At 45.7% G+C, this 19,958-nt stretch overlaps 1 protein-coding gene across 1 annotated transcript in view; it reads left to right on the top strand.

Annotated features, from left to right (window-relative positions):
- anks1b (ankyrin repeat and sterile alpha motif domain containing 1B) overlaps positions 1–19,958 on the top strand; it is a 253,036-nt gene that overhangs the window by 174,146 nt on the left and 58,932 nt on the right. The window contains exons 13-16 of the mRNA XM_048268812.1: positions 2,816–3,612; positions 5,522–5,597; positions 7,710–7,816; positions 19,423–19,521. Of these exons, the coding sequence (XP_048124769.1) occupies positions 2,816–3,612; positions 5,522–5,597; positions 7,710–7,816; positions 19,423–19,521 (1,079 nt within the window). The remainder of the gene's footprint in view (positions 1–2,815; positions 3,613–5,521; positions 5,598–7,709; positions 7,817–19,422; positions 19,522–19,958) is intronic.

A 19,958-nucleotide genomic window follows, 5' to 3' on the forward strand; every position in this document is an offset into this window, starting at 1 on the left:
ACACACATACACACACACACACACACACACACAAACAGAGAGAAGGATAAGATGAGCCAGAAAGTGCACTTGTTAAACCTGTGTCAAAATTGCCTAAGCTTATGTGGTTATTTTAAAGTATTGAGAGTGGAGAATTATTTAGGAGTTCAGCCTTTGAGTTCACACTGTCTAATTCCTCCTCTAACATCTCATCATCCCTCTCTTTATCTCTCCCTCCATTTCATGCACTCTCTTCACCCCTCTCTTTATCTCTCCCTCCCCTTCATGCACTCTCTTCACCCCTCTCTTTATCTCTCCCTCCCCTTCATGCACTCTCTTTGTCCTTTTCTCTTTGGGTCTTTCATCCCTGATTCCTCAATTGATTTTGTGACATATTGCGTTGCGTGCCCTTTGATATTGTGTGGATTATTCTCAGATAAGTCTTGATGTTTGTGTGTGAATTTGTGTTATTTTGTTCCTCAAGCAATTGCATTGTGTTAAAGTGTATGTGTGTGATTGTTCCATAGACGTCCGCCACAACTTGAGTGTGTGTGTGTGTGTGTGTGTTCTCTACTTTCTATCAAAGCAAGATTGAGAGCGCCACTGACAGTAGAAAACTTTTTTCTACTTTCAAATCTCTTCTCAATCCTCCACCACCACCATCAACTACTTCACTGTCAGCAAATGACTTTGCAACATTTTTCACTGAAAAAGTTGCTAAAATAAGTGCTCAGTTTGATGCTCCTATAAGGAGGGCTTTGCCTTGTGTTAGTATGACCGCATAATTTGACTCTTTCTCTCCTCTTGATGAGGAAGCAGTCTCTCAATTGCTTCAGCGATGTCGTCCAACAACATGTCCATTAGATCCTGTCCCGTCCACTCTTCTACAGTCTATCTCACCCATGTTCTACCAGCAGTCACACATGTATTTAATGCTTCACTCAGTTCTGGAATAGTTCCTTATTCTTTAACAGGCTAGGGTTACACCTCTGCTAAAGAAAAGTACACTTAATCCAACTGAGGTGAAGAACTGAACCTGTCTCCCTTCTTCCTTTCTTGTCAAAGGTTTTGGAGAAAGTGGTCTTCAAGCAAGTTTGTGACTTTCTTCATCAGAATAATCTACTAGACCCTATGCAGTCTGGTTTCAAGAGTGGTCATTCTACTGAAACTGCTCTTCTGTCTGTGACTGAAGCATTGAGAGTAGCTAAGTCCTCTGCTCAGTCATCAGTATTAATTCTACTAGATTTATCTGCAGCCTTTGATACTGGACATTCATGACATTCTCCTTTCTATACTATCTGAACTGGGAATTTCTGGAAAAGCTCTTGACTGGTTTGAATCTTACCTTAAAGGGCGTTCTTTCAATGTGTTTTGGCAGGGACAGGTATCTAAGTCTCATGACCTCACCACAGGTGTGCCTCAGGGATCAGTATTAGGACCCTTGCTTTTCTCTATTTACACCACTTCCTTAGGTGATACCATTCCTCCCATGGATTTGACTATCACTGTTATGCAGGCGACACTCAACTTTACCTGTCTTTCCCACCTGATGACTCTAGTGTTTTCCACCGGTTCTGCATGCCTTAAGGATATTTCAGCCTGGATGAAGATCGGCACCTTCAACAATCTCTCAAAAACAGAGTTTTTGGTGTTTCCAACTAAAAACAGCTATTCCCCAACCGATTAACATCCAGCTTGACTCAACTTCACTGACCCCAACTAGATCGGCCGCGAAACTTGGGCGTTGTAATTGATGACCGACTTAACTTCTCTGAGCATATAGCTTCTATTGCAAAATCATGTCGGTTTATGCTTTACAACATTAGGAAGATCAGACCTTATCTGACACAAGATTCCACACAACTTCTTGTTCAGACCATGGTCATCTCTAAGCTGGACTATTGTAATTCATTATTAGCTGGCTTACCCAGCTTGTAACAAGATCATTACAGCTGATTCAAAATGCTGGAGCATGCCTGGTCTTCAATCAGCCAAAGAGGACACATGTAACTCCTCTCTAGTTACTCTCCATTGGCTCCCTATAGTAGCCAGAATTAAATTTAAATCTCTCACTTTGGCCTATAGGACACTAACTAGATCTGCTCCTAGTTATTTTAATTCAATAATCAAGCCTTACATCCCCAACCGCCCACTGCGGTCTTCTGATGAGCATATGTTGTGTCGACCAGTCATGAAAACTGGGTCTAATTCCAGACTCTTTTCTTCAGTGGTTCCATGTTGGTGGAATGAACTGCCCAGTGCTCTCCGTTCCTGTGGTAGTTTTGGGTCATTTTAAGAGGGGTCTAAAGACATTCCTATTCAACATATACTTAGTTGTTTAAGTGCTTATGTGTTATGGTTTTATATAATGTTGTTTTATTTTAATTGGACCGTTAATTAATTTGACATTATTGTTTATTATTGATATTCTCCTTAATGTAGTCTTAGCATGTCATTGTTTTTATATTATTGATTGAATTGACATTATTGTTTTATTATTGCCTTTCCCCTTTTTACATTGCTTTTTTATTAGGCTATTGCTTGAATTGATATTATTGTTTACTACAACTATTCTCCTTACTATATTTGACCTACATTTTAATCTGTTCCCTGTTCAATTTTAAATATTATTATGTTGTTTTGTATTTATGTGTCGCTTTGGACAAAGGCGTCTGCTAAATCCATAACCATAACCATAACCATACTTTGTGTGTGTGAGTGTGTATTCCTGAAATCGATGATTGTATATGTTCTGTAATTAAGTGTGTGTGTGTGTGTGATTGTTCTTAAATTTTTTGTATTTGTTAAAGTGTGTTTGTGTGTGTTTGTTTCTCAGACGAGACCCCTTCGCAGCGTGAGTGTGTGTTGAAGGACGCGTCGCGCCGCGAGAGCCGTGTGCCTGAGGAGTTCGCTGGCCTGCTGCACGGCTCCTCGCCGGCCTGTGAGACGCCGGACACGCCCTACCAGCTGTACGGCCGCGTTGCCAGCGCCCCTCAGCGCTACCACGGCAACCTCCTCTTGCCCCCGCCGCCCCCCTCACCCCCCTCTCCGCTCCCTCCTCCCGTCCCGCTCCCACGCACGTCCAGCAACTCCTCCTCGACGTCGGCCACCTCCAAAGGTCAACCGCCGCGTGTCGAGCCCAAGCCGCAGGTTCGCTACCGCACCATTTTCCACACGCGGGTCAACCAGAACCACAGTCCGGAGGCCGGCGGCAGCGGCTCTGCCACGCGGGTCCAGCCCAGTCCCACCGCGGCCACGCCGGCCGCGGGTGCCCATGTGAGGAACGGCGTCGAGGCCTGGAGCGCGGGCAGCGTCAGCGCCAGCAGCAGCGTTGGCACCAGCCCCTCGGGCAGCAGCGGTACGGCCACCAGCACCGTGGTCGTCGTCTCCGGCGGCGCCCACAGCAGCTTCGAGGAGCGGGCGTGCACGCTCGGGAGGATGCGGTCAGTACCGCGCAGCGTCCTGGACCTGCAGCTCTCCCGCTGCATCTCCAAGTCCGACTCCAACCTGGTGGGCAGTTCGCCCGTGGAGGAGGGCGGAGGGGGAGGCCGGGGGCCGACCAGCCCAGGGAAGGGCAGCCCTGCTGGGGGGAGGCTGGAGAGGACGCCCTCCTTCACCGCAGAGTGGGAGGAGGTAGGAGACACACAAGACTGGTGCATGTTTTAAATGACAGCCGAGTGGTAGATGTAATCACGGGGAACAAATGCACACAAACACACAAACACATGCACACACATACACACCCAGTCATATACACACACTCACTGTTACACACACTCAAAGTTAACTGAAAGAGACCATTTCCACACGGTATTTTACTTTGCATTCTTTACCTCGCACACACACACACACACACACACACACTCTATGACTTGTTTTTTAATTCAGTGTATCAGGACCCTGTGGAATGTGTGATCTTTGATTAAGGTGTGTTAAAAAGACTCCCCAGCAGTGTGCCTTGGCAGCCAGACAGAGCCGCTGTGCAAACAGAGACTTTCATTCCCACATCCAAATCTGATCAAGACCCACAAACAACTCAACCAACACAGTGGCATCCATTATGTAAACAGACAGCTTCTGAAGTGAAATTAGACCCTAAACGCATTATACAGATCTATTACACTGAAACCGAGGAGGAATTTCGAGCTGCATGTTATTAGGTTAAAGCCTTATGATTATGAAACATACCCATCCGATGTGGGTCTTGCTATTCAGCAGAATATTCCCATTAAGTTTGTGCTGTCAGCCCTAGGGGGGATATGGTACTATGATAGTCTAAGTCTATTTGTGTCCCACTCACCCATAGAGTCTATTCATGAACCCCATTCAGCCAATGGCTGCCGTCCTTGCCACAGTGAATTCTGGGTCACGGCAGGCTTCATAGCGTGGCCATTTGATCGTGTAGGAGAGCGTCAAGAGAGAGCAGCCACAGCGTCGGAAGCCAGAAAGTTCAGTGCGGTCAGTTCCACGCATCGCAGAATATTCCGGAAAGCAGGAGGGAGCAAACTTGTGTGCGTGTGTAGTACGGCCTGGGAAGATGTCAGCGTGTGTTTGGGAATTCCCACTAGTCCCTGCGGATCTGGCGGAGGAGTTTGAGGAACTGAAGGTAGCGTCCTGTCAAAATGGAAAGGAAACACCTGGAAAGAAAGATAGATCTGTTTCTATTTTAGGGAGATTAATCAGGAAACACTTTGTGAGGTAACAGGGAGAGATGGGGTGGGATGCACACACACACACACACACACACACATACACACACACTAAGAAATCAGGCAAACGAAGATGAATTACCCAGCAGCCTCAGTGTTATCTTCTCCCAGCTCTTAACCAGCAATTACCTCCACCTTCAGCCAGCTAATTACCAGCACTGGGGAGGACGAGGAAAGGGGGGAGAGAAGAGGAGAGGAAAGGAGGAGGAGAAGAGAGGGGGAGAGAAGAGGAGAGGATGAGAAGAGAGGGGGAGAGGAGAGAGGAGGATATGAGAGAAGGGCAGAAGGAGAGAGAGAAAGAGGAGAGTAAAGAAGCAGAAGAGGTAACTAAAGAGGAGAGGAGAAGAGAGGGGGAGAGGAGAGGAGAGGAAGAGAGGAGAGGAGGAGAAGAGAGGGGGAGAGAAGAGGAGAGGAGAGGTAGGAGTTTGGAAATGCAGACAACGCTGCTGTGGGAATCCTGGGAGATGGCTTGTTTTTCATGTGCGCTCAGTGTTTCCCACATAATTAAATTCCAATTCTGGTGGTTAGTTTGCAGAATTACCTTGATTACAACAGTTTTTAACAATTAGCACAGTGTCATTATGATGCTAACCAGATTTAAGCACAATTTAGTACAACCTGGAAAATCATTGTGTGGTGGTCAATGTTGATATTGTGGTGGGCTGCCACAAATAAGTCAATGTATGGGAAACACTGGCACTGTTGCTGGTGCTTCTACAATGTATCATTATGCAAAAGAGTGAACTCTCTGTGGTGCATGTCTCTTTTCCCTCTCCCTTTGTGTCTCCCTCCATCCCTCTCTTTTTTCTGTATGCATTTCCTCTCCTTCTCAGATTGACAAGATTATGAGCTCGATAGGAGCCGGTATTGGCACGGGATTAGAGGAGGAGGCAGACGAGGACTTCTCAGGTGTGTATTTCTGTGAGCGTGTGAGTGTTTGCGTGTGTAGGTGCATGCATAATGTATGTGTGTGTGTGAGTGTGGGTGTTTCTTTTCTTAACCTGACTTGTGGTGTTAGCGTGTCAATGTTAACTCTGTCCACTTCACTAGGGTTTGTGCATAGAGAGAGAGAGAGAGGGAGAGAAAGAGAGAGAGAGAGAGAGAGAGAGAGAGAGATTCATGTATGAATCTGCAGTGGCTGGCCGTGTTCTCTCTCTCCCCCCCCCCCCCCGAGTCATAAGAGGCTTCCCTCGTTCCCACTCCTCCCTCCCTCTCTCCTGCTCCTCCCTCTTTCTGCTCCTGTTTTCCTCTTCTCATTTCCTCTCTCTCTCTTTCTTTCTTGCTTTCTTTTTTTCCTACTGTGTGCCACCCCTCTCTCTTTCCCTCCTCCCTCCCCCCAGAGAAGCGTTCCCTTCTTTCCTCACCGTGGCAACCGTGGGGAGAAATCCTGTTTGTGTTAAAGCCGCTCTTCCCGCCAACAGTCACAGACGCCCACTGTGTGTGTGTGTGTGTGTGTGTGTGTGTGTGTGTATGTGTGTGTGTCTCTGTGTGTGTGTGTGTATGTGTGTGTGTGTGTGTGTGTGTGTGTGTGTGTGTGTGTGTGTGTGTGTGTGTGTGTGTGTGTGTGTGTGTGTGTGTGTGTGTGTGTGCAGAGCATAATGAGACTGAAATACATTCTATATGTTTGCGTGGGTGGATTGAAGTGTGGATGGATGGTGTGTCTGTGTGTGTGTGTGTGTGTTTGTGTGTGTGTGTGAGAGAGAGAGGTACCAGCTTTGCTCTCAGACAAAGAGGTTGGGCTGATCTGATGGCTATTATCGGGAATGTAAGGCATTGCTCAAGCAGAGTGAGAGAAAGAGAGACAGAAAGAGTGAGAGAAAGAGAGAGAAGGGGGGATAAAAAAGAGGAGCAGAAGTGTAGAGCGAGAGAGTGAGAGAGAGAGAGAGAGTGCACAGATGAGATGATTGATAGAAAAGGAGAGAGAAAGAGAGAGAAAATGGAGTGAGACAAGGGGAAATGCAGAAAGAGGGAATGAGTATGAGATAGAGACAGGGGAAGAGAGAGGGAGAGAGGGAGAGAGGGATGCATACTGTGAAGGAGAACAGGCAGTGGATGCATACTGATTAGTGGGAGTAGTTGATAAAGAGAATCTACCAGGCAGACAGGCAGCGCTCTCTCTCTGCCTCCCTCCCTCCCTCTGTCCCTCTCTCTCCCTCTCTTCCTCTCTCTCTTTCTCAGACACACACACACACAGGCGCACAGAGAACCTGCAGGCAGGAGCAACAGCTGAGCTCTCGCGCTCGCTTCAGTGCAGCAGCTTTAGCAGCAGTGGCTGCATCTCTCTCTCTCTCTCTCTCTCTCTCTCTCTCTCTCTCTCTCTCTCTCTCTTTCTCCATCCACCCATCGCTCGGCTGGGCTCTGCGCGCTACGGTTCAGCTTCTCTCTCTCTGGATCTACTCCCAGCTCAGCCATGCCGACTCCGCCGTCCACCAGCGCAAGTTCTTCACCTCCACCGGGACCTTAACCCCCTTCCTCTCCTCCTCCTCCTCCTCCCTCCTTCCCTCCCTTCCTTCCTCCCTCTTTCTCTCTCCTTCCCCCATTCTCCCCTCTGTTTTTTACTTCCTTGCGTTATTCTCTCCCCTTTTTCCCCCTGCATCTCAGTCTCATCCCTCTCTCTCTCTCTCTCTCTCTTATTTATTTTCATCTTCACCCATTCTTCTCCCTCACTCTCTTCCTCCTCCTCCTCCTCTTCCTCCTCCTCTTCTTGCACGGAGCCTCCACACTTGGTGGTTGTTTTTTTTTCTCCCCCTCTCTTCTTGCATTTGTCTTCTTCTGGCTTTCCGGGGGAGCGGATTTGAGTGTGTGTGTGCGTGTGCGTGCGTGTGCTTTTTTTGAGGAGGGGAGGGGGGGGGGTTCGGTCGGTTTGACCAAAGTTGGACACGGGCACCATGGCGGGTTCGTTCGACAGCCACTTTGCGCGGAACATGATGTGGCAGTGTCAGCTGTCCCAGCCGGACTGCCGGTGCTACCGCGTGGACGGCTACTCGCTGCTCAAACGCCTGCCTCTGCACCCCCTCATAGGACCGCGCTGCCCCGTCCAGTCGGTGGGCCAGTGGCTTGACAACATCGGCCTCGTCCAGTACGAGAACCACCTGCTGGCCAACGGCTTCGACAACGTGCAGTTCATGGTGAGTGATGACGCCTCCTGTGAAAGAGAGAGCGAGAGAGAATCTGTGTGTGTGTGTTTGTGTGAGAGAGAGACAGAGTGAGAGTGTGTGTGTGTGTGAGAGAGAGAGTGTGTGAGAGAGAGACAGAGCGAGAGAGAGTGTGTGTATGTGAGGGAGAGAGACAGAGAGAGAGAGAAACAGTGTGTGAGTGCAGGTGTGCATGCTTTTTTTGCATGTGTGTGTGTGTGTGTGTGTGTGTGTGTGTGTGTGTGTGTGTGTGTGTGTGTGTGTGTGTGTGTGTGTGTGTGTGTGTGTGCGCGTGTGTGTGTGTGTGTGTGTGTGTGTGTGTGTGTGTGTGTGTGTGTGTGTGTGTGTGAGGATGCAGCTGCTCTTGCTCTTTGGCTCTCGTAGTTGTTGGTTCTCTCTTGTCGTGTCCCTCGTGTGCTGTTGTTTCTGCTTGTAGCTTGGCAGGCAGGCAGGCAGCCAGTGTTTCTCCAGCATCCTGTTGCTCCCTCTCTCTCTCTCTCTCTCTCTTTCTCTGTCTCTATCTGTCTATCCTTCTCTTTCAAACACTTTCTCTGAGGCACACGTCTCTTTTTTCTCTCTCTCTCCTCCCCTTCTCTTCCTGTTTCCCACGCTTTCCTGTTCTCTCACTTGTTCTATCCATTCACCACACACTCACAGTTCTGCACTCTTCCTCTTCATCCCTTACTTCTTCTTTCTCTCTTTCTCTCTATCTCTCAAACTCTTGCACTTATTTGCCCTCTCTGTTGTGCACCCTCTCTCTTTATCTGGTTCTGTATCTCTATCTCTCTCTTGCACTCCTTTGTTGATCTCTCTGTTCTGTACTCTCTCTCTCTCTCTCTCTCTCTCTCTTTCTCTGCCTCCCTGCAGCTCCTTATCTTTCACACCTTCACCCCTTGCTTCTTTTATTCCCCCTTTCATTCACTCATTCTCTCATGAGTATCTTCTCTGCACCATCGTGTTCTTTCTCTGTCCTTCAAAACAAATCTCTTCTCAGGATGCTCTAAAGAACATGAGCCTCTCTCTCTCTGTCCTCTCCTCTCTCCTCTCCTGTCATATCCTCTCTCTTTTCCTTTCCTCTCCTCTCCTGCCCTATCCTCTCTTTCCTTTCCTCTCCTCTCCTCTCCTATCCTATCCTCTCTTTCCTTTCCTCTCCTCTTCTGTCTCTTCTCTCTCCTTCTCTCCTCTCCCTACCTTTCATCTCTTCTCTTCTCCTCTCCTCTTCTTTCATTCCTCTCATATTCTCTCCTCTCTGTTTTCTTCTCTAGTATCTGTTTCTCTTTTACAATTTTGTTATTCTTTGGAAATGTGCTTGTTGTTGTTGTTGTTGTTGTTGTTTTCCTCTGTCTTCCTCTCTGTGCCTCTTTTCTGATTTGTTTCCTCTGGATTATAGATAATACAAGAGGTCCTAAGAATGCACACGCATACACACACACACACACACACACACACACATACAACACACGCAAAGCACTTGCATAGGTAATACAATCCAAAGCCCATCCTTTGTAAGTGGCAAAAGTATTGTCCATAGTACCTTTGCAACATACTTCATATTTCATATTACTACTACAGGAAGCACCAATGAATAGTTTTAACCAAACATAAGACCATGGAACCGCTTCACAAGCTCCCACACACAATCAACAGTGCCTACACGCGCAGTGCATCTGAAGACAGTGTAGAACTCTCATACACCCACTCAAACACCCCCAAATGCATGCGTGCGCACACACACACATTGATTTCAAAGCTACTTTGCCCTCTCCCTGTGGAATTCCATCTCCTCCTTCATTTTGGTGGAATTTCTATTCATTTTCAAAACCATCTGTCTGAGCATATAGGAACTTTCTGCCATGCGTTCATGCATGCATATTTCACATACATAGCTATGAGAACTATGTGAGAATACGTCCATGTGCGTGTGTGTGTGTGTTTGTGTTTGTTTGTGTGCGTGTATGTGAATGTGCCCCTGTGTGTGTCTGTCTCTCTGTCTGCCTGTCTGTGTGTCTGCCTATGTGCTAGTGTGTGTGTTAAGATATTGCATTCCATGCAACATAAATGCATCAAAGTATTGATTGTGACTGATTGTACACTTGTCCCTACTACTTTGTTTGATGGGATTTCCTTAGAGACTTTGAGCCAGTACCTTTCATTATGCAAAATTATTCACACAGAAATTCACACATTTACTGCTATCGATCAATGTGCACTTCACATTACCAGTTCCATTTAACTCTAATTTCTAATGCAAGAAATGTATCTCTCTTTCTCTCTCCCCTCTCTCTCTCTCTTTCTGTGTTTTAAAGTGTACCTCCTGCTCAATCTCTACAAATTGTGCAGCCTCCTACACACAGGTTTAGTCATCTGAGGCTCTGTGCCTCATCAACAGGTAGATAGATAGATACATACTGTAGATCAGTGTTTTTCAACCACTGTGCCGGGGCACACTAGTGTGCCGTGAGAGATCATCAGGTGTGCCGCAGAAAATTACCCAAATGTCACTCACTGGTCCAGAAAAGCAACTGTTGCATCAAAGAACCACATGCTCTCATTGATTGTATGATTGCACTATTTGTGGTATGCAGGCATTGTACAACGGGGGCCCTATATCCAGTATTCACAGAATCATCACATATCCAGTTCATAACAACAATTAAATTAGATATAGTCACCTACAAATGAAACAGAGGGCGCTTGTTTTATTGAGCAGGTCTTGCATAGAAGCCATAATAAGGCCATATCTGTGTATTATTTGAAATTTTAGGCTATGGTATGTTTGTTTTTTCTTCACAACAGGATGTTAGTGTGCCGTGGGACATTTTAAGTGTCAAAAGTGTGCCGTGGCACAAAAAAGGTTGAAAAACACTGCTATAGATAGATACATAGATAGATACTCATAGATAGAGAGCGAGAGAGACAGAAAGAGAAAGAGAGAGAGTCTTCTTCCTACACATTTTGTATTGAAATATTCACATCCAAGGTTAACATAGATGCTGTGCCATGTTGTTTACCTCTGGGCAACGGTATGTTTGTGTGTGTGTGTGTGTGTGTGTGTGTGTGTGTGTGTGTGTGTGTGTGCTTCTCTTTATTGATTGATATATGTGTTTGTTCTCTCTTGTTCTTTGGAATGTGGGGTGTGCTGCTTGGACACAGGGGTGTTAGGTGTTAGGCGTGTTAGGTGTTTAATGGTGTAAACCAGCCGTTCTTCACTGTGTTTGCACAATATGGTCATTCTCTGTATGGACATCTTGGTGTGTGTGTGTGTGTGTGTGTGTGTGTGTGTGTGTGTGTGTGTGTGTCGTGTGACTTATTTTGCAGGTCCTTAATGGTGCAGCTCTCTCCCCTAGTGAATCTCTCACCATGACCTGCATCTGTTCCTACAGTTGCCCAGGCAACCACAGTGGCCCGATTCATACGATGTGGCGCACAAGCAAACCTGCATGTGTGGGTGTATGTGACGTGTGTTTTTGCCTGTCTGAAAAGTGTGTCTCTCTGTTTGTTTGTGTGTGTGTGAGAGAGAAAAAGAGAAATAGAAAAGGAGAAATAGTGTGTGTATGTGTGTGTGCGTGTGTGTGTGTGTGTGTGTGTGTGTGTGTGTGTGAGAGAGAGAGAGAGAGAGAGAGAGAGAGAGACTATTATGTACCATATGGGCAATAGCTCAACCTTCGTGGATTGCGCTATACCACTACTTAGAAGGAAGGAAAGCAGTCTTGAACCACACAATCAGTCTTCTGTCACACTCTTCATAAAGTGTCTGTGTGTGTGTGTGTGTGTGTGTGTGTGTGTGTGTGTGTTTGTCCCGTGCACATGCACTAGAGAGATTGAAGGATGTGTTTCTAAGGCTGTTCTCTCTGAGGAAATGAGTGGAATATATAGCTGGCATGGAGGATAGGCTCTTTAATTGGCTGGACTACCCCCACACTCCTCCTCTCCTCCTCTTCCTCTATTCCCTTCTTCCTCTCTCCTCTTCTTTCAGCCTCTCTAGCCCTCTTTCTCCGTTGCTCATCTCTCCACCTCTCTCAACCTGTCTCTCTCACTCCTCTCTCTCTCTGTATTTCTCTCTCTCTCTCACTCCTCTCTCTCTCTCTGTATTTCTCTCTCTCTCTCACTCCTCTCTCTCTCTCTCTCTCTCTGTCCTCTCTCTCTCACTCCTCTCTCTGTCTCTCTCTCTCTCTCTCTGTGTCTCTCTCTCTCTCTTTCACTCCTCTCTCTCTGCCCTCTCTCTCTGGTGTAATGGACACAAGCCTGTTCGTTTTTTGCGGTGATCATTTCTGTGCGGCAGGGTCAGTGTAGCAGTGGCCAGCTCTGGGAACATTGATGTTCCATTTGAGAGATAAATGCGTTTCCATCACCGCTGGCTCACCACCAACACTCATCCCTCATTACAGTGTTGCATTTGCATCTCACTCTCCCTTCCTTTCTCTCTCTCTCTCTCATTTCCTCTCAGTCTCTTACTCTCCTTCTCTCTCTCCTTCTCAGTCTATCTCTTCCCCCTTTCTTTCTCTCCATCCCTCTGTCTGTCTTTCACACTCTCTCCCACTCTGTCTTTCTGTCTCTTTTCTTCATCCTTTCTCTCTCTCTCTCTCTCATCTTCAACTGTCTCCTATCTCCTTGTTTATTCATTTTGAATTCAAGTCATCTTATCTGCCTTTTACATAAATCCAACTGACTCAGACCTGTTATGCCGGTTTGTATCATTTTCCCTGGTGAAATGCTAGCTTGTTTATTTTTTCTGTGTGTGTGTGTGTGAGAGAGAGAGAGAAAGAGTGAGTGCGTGTGTGTATGTACTGTATGAGTGAGTGAGTCTAAGCACTTGTGTTTATGCATATATATTTGAAGATGTATGTCCAGAGATCTCATCAATTATAATTAGTATTGTGTCTGTGTGTGGTACATTTATGAGCATGCATGTGTGTATTCGGCTGTGTAAGAATGTGTGTGTATGTGTTTGTGTGAGATAGAGTGCTAATGTGTGTGCGTGTGTTTACATGTATGTGTGTATGCGGCTTTGTAAGAATGTGCGTTTGTGTGTGAGAGAGATTGCTAATGTATGTGCATGTGTGTGTATGTTCATATGTATGTGTGTATGCTGCTGTGTAAGAATATGAGAGTGTGTGTGTGTGTGCATATAATGTGACGTGGGTCAGGTCTCTCAGCATTTGGTTAAATGTCAGCTCTCCCATGTGTTCCAGTGCACAGCACATCATCTCCTGCATATGAATCCGCGGCTGATCTGGACCAGTGATCCATCTGAGCAAAGCGCTGACTTCACACATTAACCCCTTAAATGAGAGAGAGAGGGAGAGAGAGAGAGAGGAAGGGAGGGAGAGAGAGAGAGGAAGGGAGGGAGAGAAGGGGGAAAGATAGAGAGTGATGGCGATACAAGATGAATATCAAGTTATGACAGTTTGACGGAGAGAATTTTATTTATGTAACTCACCCATATCTGTAATGGTCTTGGTTTGCCTAGGGTATGTAATGAAATGTAATGAAATGAAATGAAATGAATTGAAACACTGTGATTGAATACATAGGGCAACAGACAGAGAGAGAGAATTTAACAGCTTCCAATCCCTTCTGTGTGTGTGTGTGTGTGTGTGTGTGTGTTTCGTACATACATGTCAAACACTGACAGTGAATAATGTTATGCATTGTATTTGCATTCACTAAAGCAGACACTGTTGCTTGGAACAGGCAGTGGAGCGTTACGCAAAACACCGCACTATGGCGGGCACGCCCGGGGAGACACGGGCACCCGAACTTGGCACTCGTGCCGCGCCACTCTGATTTGCTCTGCCAATCAAGCACCACAAATACAACCTGTGCGATATGCCTAATAACGAATGATGCAAAAAAATGTCATTGGTACGAAGGGGGTTTGTTCAAGAACATACCTCAGTATTTGTACCACAGTACTTGAGGACCTCTATAACAAATAGTGTGCCAGGACTTGAGGACTAAAATAATGTATAATATGTCAGTACTTGAGGATCACCATGACATATAATGTGTCAGTATTAGAGGACCGCCATAATGTATAGTGTGTCAGTACTTGAGCACTGTCATGATGTCTCATATATAAGTACTTGAGGACTGTCATGGTGTCTAATATATCAGTACTTGAGGACCTTCATGATGTGTAGTGTGTCAGTATTTGCCAAAGAGAGCTGAAAACAGAGGAGGGTTGTTGGAACTTTGGAACCTTTTTTTGTTCTACCCTATAGGATAACAGTCACATTGTAGTGGCATTGCTCTGTAGAGACTTCATTGGAGCATGTAAATTACTGTGTTCTTCTTGCACATGAAACCAGATTAGATTTATTATTAGATTTAGGATTACATTCAACTTTATTACCACAACTAAAATGCCAGTACACCAAAAGCAGTTTTGTATTTAACTACAAGTACAAGTGCAAATAGTGGATAGAAGCAGAGTAATGTTGTATTGTGTATAATTACTGTATACTTCCTAGGTGGAGATTAAGATGGATGATGGATGGAGTTTAGCTCTTCCTCAAAACTCAAAAGAGTCTCTAGTTTAGAGTTTAGTTCTTCCTCAAAAGAGTCTCTCTGCCCATGGTTCTCATATGGGTACGGTTCTGTAAAGTGCTTTAGTGGAGCGCTTCTGTAAAGTGCTTTAGTGGTACGGTTCTGTAAAGTGCTTTAGTGGTGCGGTTCTAAAGTACTGTAAAGCTCTGTGTTCTTGGGTGGAGATGGTGGAGCTCTCTTGCGTGTCAGCGTGTGTGTCTGCTCGGCGGAGCTGAGGACAGGGATGGGATGCTGGATTAAATCCCTCATGATATTTGAGTGTTCCTCTTTAGCTGGGAGGATAATTGCCTCTGGCATCTTCCCCTCCATTTCTTCCCTGTCTGTGTTTTCTTTCTTTCTTTCTTTCTTTCCCTCCACCCAAGTTGCTCTCTCACTCTCTCTGTCTGCTCTCTTCATTTCCCTCTTCCTCTCATCCACTCAGGCTTGATTACCCTTGATTATCTCTCATTCTCTTTCTCTCTGTTCTCCAATTTCTTCTCCATCTGTTGTTCTTTCATCCCTCTCTTCACCCCATCACTTGTTTCCTCCTTCATTCTTCTCCTTTATTCATGTCATCTCGCTTCCCCTGTTTTTCTCCAAGACTCTGCTCTCTCTGTCTTGTCTCCTCCTCCTCCTCCTCTATCCTTTCTCTCTTTCTCTCTCTCTTTCTTTCTCCCTCTTTTGCCTTCCCCCTCTCTCAGTCAGTCTATCCCGTCATATTAAACTTTGACCCTGACCATAGGCTATTTTCACTTTAGACTACAAGTGGCTAATCAGATGTGTGATAATCAGGTTGCAAGTTGTTTTTTTCTTTCAGTTGAGAAGATGCACCTCACTCTTCATAATCATCCATCTTTAGATCATACACACTACTGCTATGTAGGCCTACCTAATTGTTTTTAAGTATATTTTTGGGGCGTTTTGCCTTTATTCGGATAGCACAGTGAAGAGTGACAGGAAGTAAGTGGGAGAGAGATGGGGTGGGATCGGAAAATGACCGCAGGTCGGATTTGAACCTGGGTCCCCATGGGCACTTGGACCCTTATATGATATGGGTGCTATAACCTGTTGCGCCACAGTGCCTTTTAACTTATCCATAAAATACAATATACAGTACACAGTAGCCATGCTTTTTTATTTGGCTATATATAGTCAAAAGATGCACTTTGTGTTAAGGGGGTTACTTTTATGGTTAGTATACTTGCAGTAGTATACACTTGTGAGGGAAGTGCATGTGATTTGTCATCTTTATGAAAGTAGACTGTAATAAGCACACTTACTATAAAGTATCTGTGCTCAACAAGCCACACACACACACACACAGAGAGAGAGAAACATGAGGAGAGTGTACAAGATTTCTCATGCTTATGTAAGTATACTGTAATAAGCACGCTATATGTCAAGAGGTAATCAGATGAGCCTGGCTGAGCCCTTGTTAGACAGTGGAAAGTAGCTGCAAGCTTCTGAGGTCCTGCACCACCGCAGTTGTGTAAGTCTGTGTGTGTGTGTCAGTGTGTCTGTGTGTGTGTGTTTGTGTGTGAGTGCTAATGCTAGAGTTAGTCTAGTCCCCACAGATGAGCTGGGTCACCAGAAGCCCCTCCAAAAGGTTTAGGGGTACTTCAGTACAGCTAACCCCCTGCATTTGCACTTACACACACACACACACACACACACACACACACACACACACACACACACACACACACACACACACACACATTCTCTCTCACACGTTCAAACATACACACACACACACACACACACACACACACACACACTTCTCTCACACGTTCAAACATACACACACACACACACACACACACACACACACACACACGCGCCCCGTAACTAAGCAAACCCTATAGAGACTGAGGAAATTCTCATTTTCTCTGTGCAGTGATTAATATTGAATAAAGACCCTCTGCTGCTGCTGCTGTGGCTGCGGCTCGGTATCTCCTGGCCCGGAGGAGATCTTGGGTTCCGACGCAGCGGCTCCCTGTTGCCAGTCGTCTTTCCACTCCACTGTACGCTCAGCCTCGGGCTCTCGACTTCTTGATCTGCTCCGGGGATTTAGTCAAACTTTATTTGACTGAACTAGCATTGATGTTGAACCTCCGCGTTAAGCACACAGGGAGCAATTGTGATTGACGACTAACATAGCTATTGCGAGTTTGAAGTCACCCGTGGGTGACTATTGAATGTCGCTGGCGAATCTAAATTGAATTTGAATCCCCTTGAATTCCCTACAAGCTTTGGTATGAAACACATTGTCACATTTGTTTGCGTGAAAAGATGAGCTATCGAAACATTTCATGGTTTGCTTGCTATATGTACTTCTTATGCCTATACCTTAGTGTACAGTGCCCTTGGGTACCTTGAAAGGCGCTCTTCTAAATTAAATTAATTTATTATTATTATTATTATTATTATTATTATTGGCACACAGAGCCAAGGAATAAGACAAGGAGATGTGGTGAGGAGGCAAAGCAAGGAAGCCAAGCAAGGAGGCAAGGCAAGGAGATAGGTCTGTGACCTTGGTCTCTGTTCCAAGGTGCACTCTTGCCTTCAATCTGGCTGCAAACTTTTCAGTGTGTGTGAGTGTGAACAGTGAACTCTCCTCCCTCCAGCTCGTTCAGGAGAGTGAAATGCTATGTGCTCTGGAGGATAAAAGCCTTTCCGGGTCTTGGAGGACATCCTCGCTGCCTCCAGACATACAAACAACACTTTAACTGTCACATCTATGTGTGGAGAAGTTATTTTGCGGTTTGAAGATATCGAAGATGCCACTCAAGCAAGCTGTTAGCATTTCCAAATGCATATAATTTGTGAGCGTCTGAAGGCAAGATGACAAGGAGATTGGGTCTTGTCAGTATGCTGCGGTCTGTCGTGCGGCTGAATGGGTTGGGTCCACTAATGGCGAGTTTGAATGTGTGTGTGTCCTTGGGGTTCTCTGAAGGTAATCACTGCTCACTGTGTCTGACCTCACTGTCTGTTGGAGAGGACGGGCATGTGGGCGTTGGATTTCACCTTAGTTTGTCCTATCAAGGACAGAGCTGGGAGATTGATAGATAATTTGGCCAAAGGGGGTGTGTCCGATCCCGATGGTGACGGTGAATAATGGGTATTACAGCTTAACAGTGCTACCTGGTGTGAGTCATTATTCTTTGTCATTTTATGTGTGTGTGTGTGCGCGCACCCGTGTGTGTGTGTGTGTGTGTGTGTGTGTGTGTGTGTGTGTGTGTGTGTGTGTGTGTAGAGAGAGAGAGAGTGCACAGTAGAGTAAGGGAGACTGTAGAGAAAAAGACATGAGATGGTGTGTACAGATTATTTGTCAGTCAGTCAGTTGGGCCCTCTCCCTGTTTGCTTATCTGTGATGTGTACAATAGTTGAAGGATGGAAGGAGACCTTCAATAATAAAGAGATGAACCCACACAACCAGGGCCATTACGGAGGCCATGATGGATGAAGGACATCCGGTCTCCTCCTGTCCCTCCCTCACCTCACCTCAACCTGGCCCAACACTGTCTCATCCCTCATCCTCTGTGTGTGTGTGTGTGTGTGTGTGTGTGTGTGTGTGTGTGTGTGTGTGTGTGTGTGTGTGTGTGTGTGGTGTGTGTGTGTGTGTGTGTTTGTGTGTGTGTGTGTGGAAGGAGACCTGTGTGTGAACCCACACAACCAGGGCCATTAATGGAGGCCATGATGGATGAAGGACATCCGGTCTCCTCCTGTCCCTCCCCACCTGGCCCAACACTGTCTCATCCCTCATCCTCTGTGTGTGTGTGTGTGTGTGTGTGTGTGTGTGTGTGTGTGTGTGTGTGGTTGTGTGTGTGTTTGTGTGTGTGTGTGTGTGTGTGTGTGTGTGTGTTGCTGCGTGCGTGCGCATGCATGCATGTGTATTTTTGTGTGATGTCCCATCAGTCAGCCATTATGCCAATCAGATAGGTAAGAAATGATGGGTGTTCAGACCTTATTTAATCAGACTACAAGGTCCATAATGCATCAGCGGATACCACCAAAAGGTCAACACTTTATGTTGTTATACAGCCAGATCCATTTTGGCCCCATGTCATGCTTGGACCTGTTACAGATGGCACAGCATTGTCCAGTTTTGTTAGGCAAAAGGAGGTTTGTCACAAAGACAGATTATTATTATTATTTATTTTAAAGTCTTTGTGGCTTAGGTTAAAGCGAGGGCTCACTTGGGGGTTGTGCGGTGTGGCGCAAGAAAATTAAATGCAGGCGCCACGGCCATTCCAATAATAGTAATGTAATCTGTTTGGCTTTGGATTTGTCCTTTATCAGATAAAAGTTTTTCACATGCTGTTTTTTTCCATTATCTTAACTGTGTGCTCTCTCCCTGTGCTACTCCCCCACGCTTGGGTGTATGTGTGCATGTGTTTAAGTGTGTTTGTGTGTGTGTGTGTGTGTGTGTTTGAGTGTGTTTGTTTGAGAGAGACTGTGTGTACAGTACATATCTACGTGTGTGTATGCCCTCCATTGTGAAACAAAAAGAAAACATAAAGAAAAATCCCTGAAGCAGTGGTGAAAGGGTCTCTCTCTCTCTCTCTCTCTCTCTCTCTCTCTTATTATTCTCTCACTCTCTTCTTCTTCTTCTTCTCCTCTGTGGGGTGTGTCTGACGGGGGTGAGGGAAAGGTCTCTAAAGGTCTTTCTCTCAGACTAATTAAAGGGGAAACTCAGTAAGTGGAGGTTAATGAAGGAAACCAAAACAAACAGGAATGGGCTTCTGTGTGTGTGTGTGTGTGTGTGTGTGGGGCATCTGGGTGTGGGTGTGATTAAGTGTTGGGTGTTTGTTTTCTAAAAGTACTATAGTTTACATTGATTTACAATACAATAGTTTACATTGATTTATAATTAAACATCAGGTTATATGGAAGAGTAATGGAGATTGTGTATTGATTATGTATTGATTATCTGGACGTGTGCATGTGTTCATGCGTCTCTGTCTTGTAAGGCCTATTTGAAACCTAAGCAGCTCATTGCAGTGCTGCATCAGAGCTCTATTAACAATTTGATTGGTTGCTGATGACTGTGCTTGTCTGTGTTCCTTCAGGGCAGCAATGTGGTTGAAGATCAGGACCTGCTGGAGATTGGAATCTTAAACTCGTCACACAGACAGCGCCTCCTACAGGCCATCCGGTTATTGCCACGGGTAAGCGCCATCTCATTATGTTTGTTGGTTTGTGTTTGGACCAAATGTAGGGAGCCTGTCTGTGGGGTGACAGCCAAAGGGCTGCATGTTAATGTGGTGTAATCATGCTAATGCTCTGTTCTCACTCTGCTATGGTAACAACCTGACATGCGCTGACTCATTTGCTGTCCCACAACAAAACACGAGCACTTTAATTTGTGTATTCATTAGAGCAATTCATATATTGGTAGCCAAATAAATATGTATCAGTTTATGGCAGCCTCAGGCTAACTGAAATAAAGATGGGGTAACTCATTAAACAGAGCTGTGGTGTAAATTATGTTAGCGTTTGTGCTAGCTCCTGCCCAATAGCATCCTTCACCATCACCACATCATCCACAGGGATCACCAGCTCTTTGGTGTAGCCAGTCTTTCCCCAGCTTCCATTGCACAATGAG

This window comes from Alosa alosa, chromosome 17 (assembly GCF_017589495.1).
Source record: "Alosa alosa isolate M-15738 ecotype Scorff River chromosome 17, AALO_Geno_1.1, whole genome shotgun sequence".
In the NCBI taxonomy this organism is placed as follows: Eukaryota; Metazoa; Chordata; class Actinopteri; order Clupeiformes; family Clupeidae; genus Alosa; species Alosa alosa.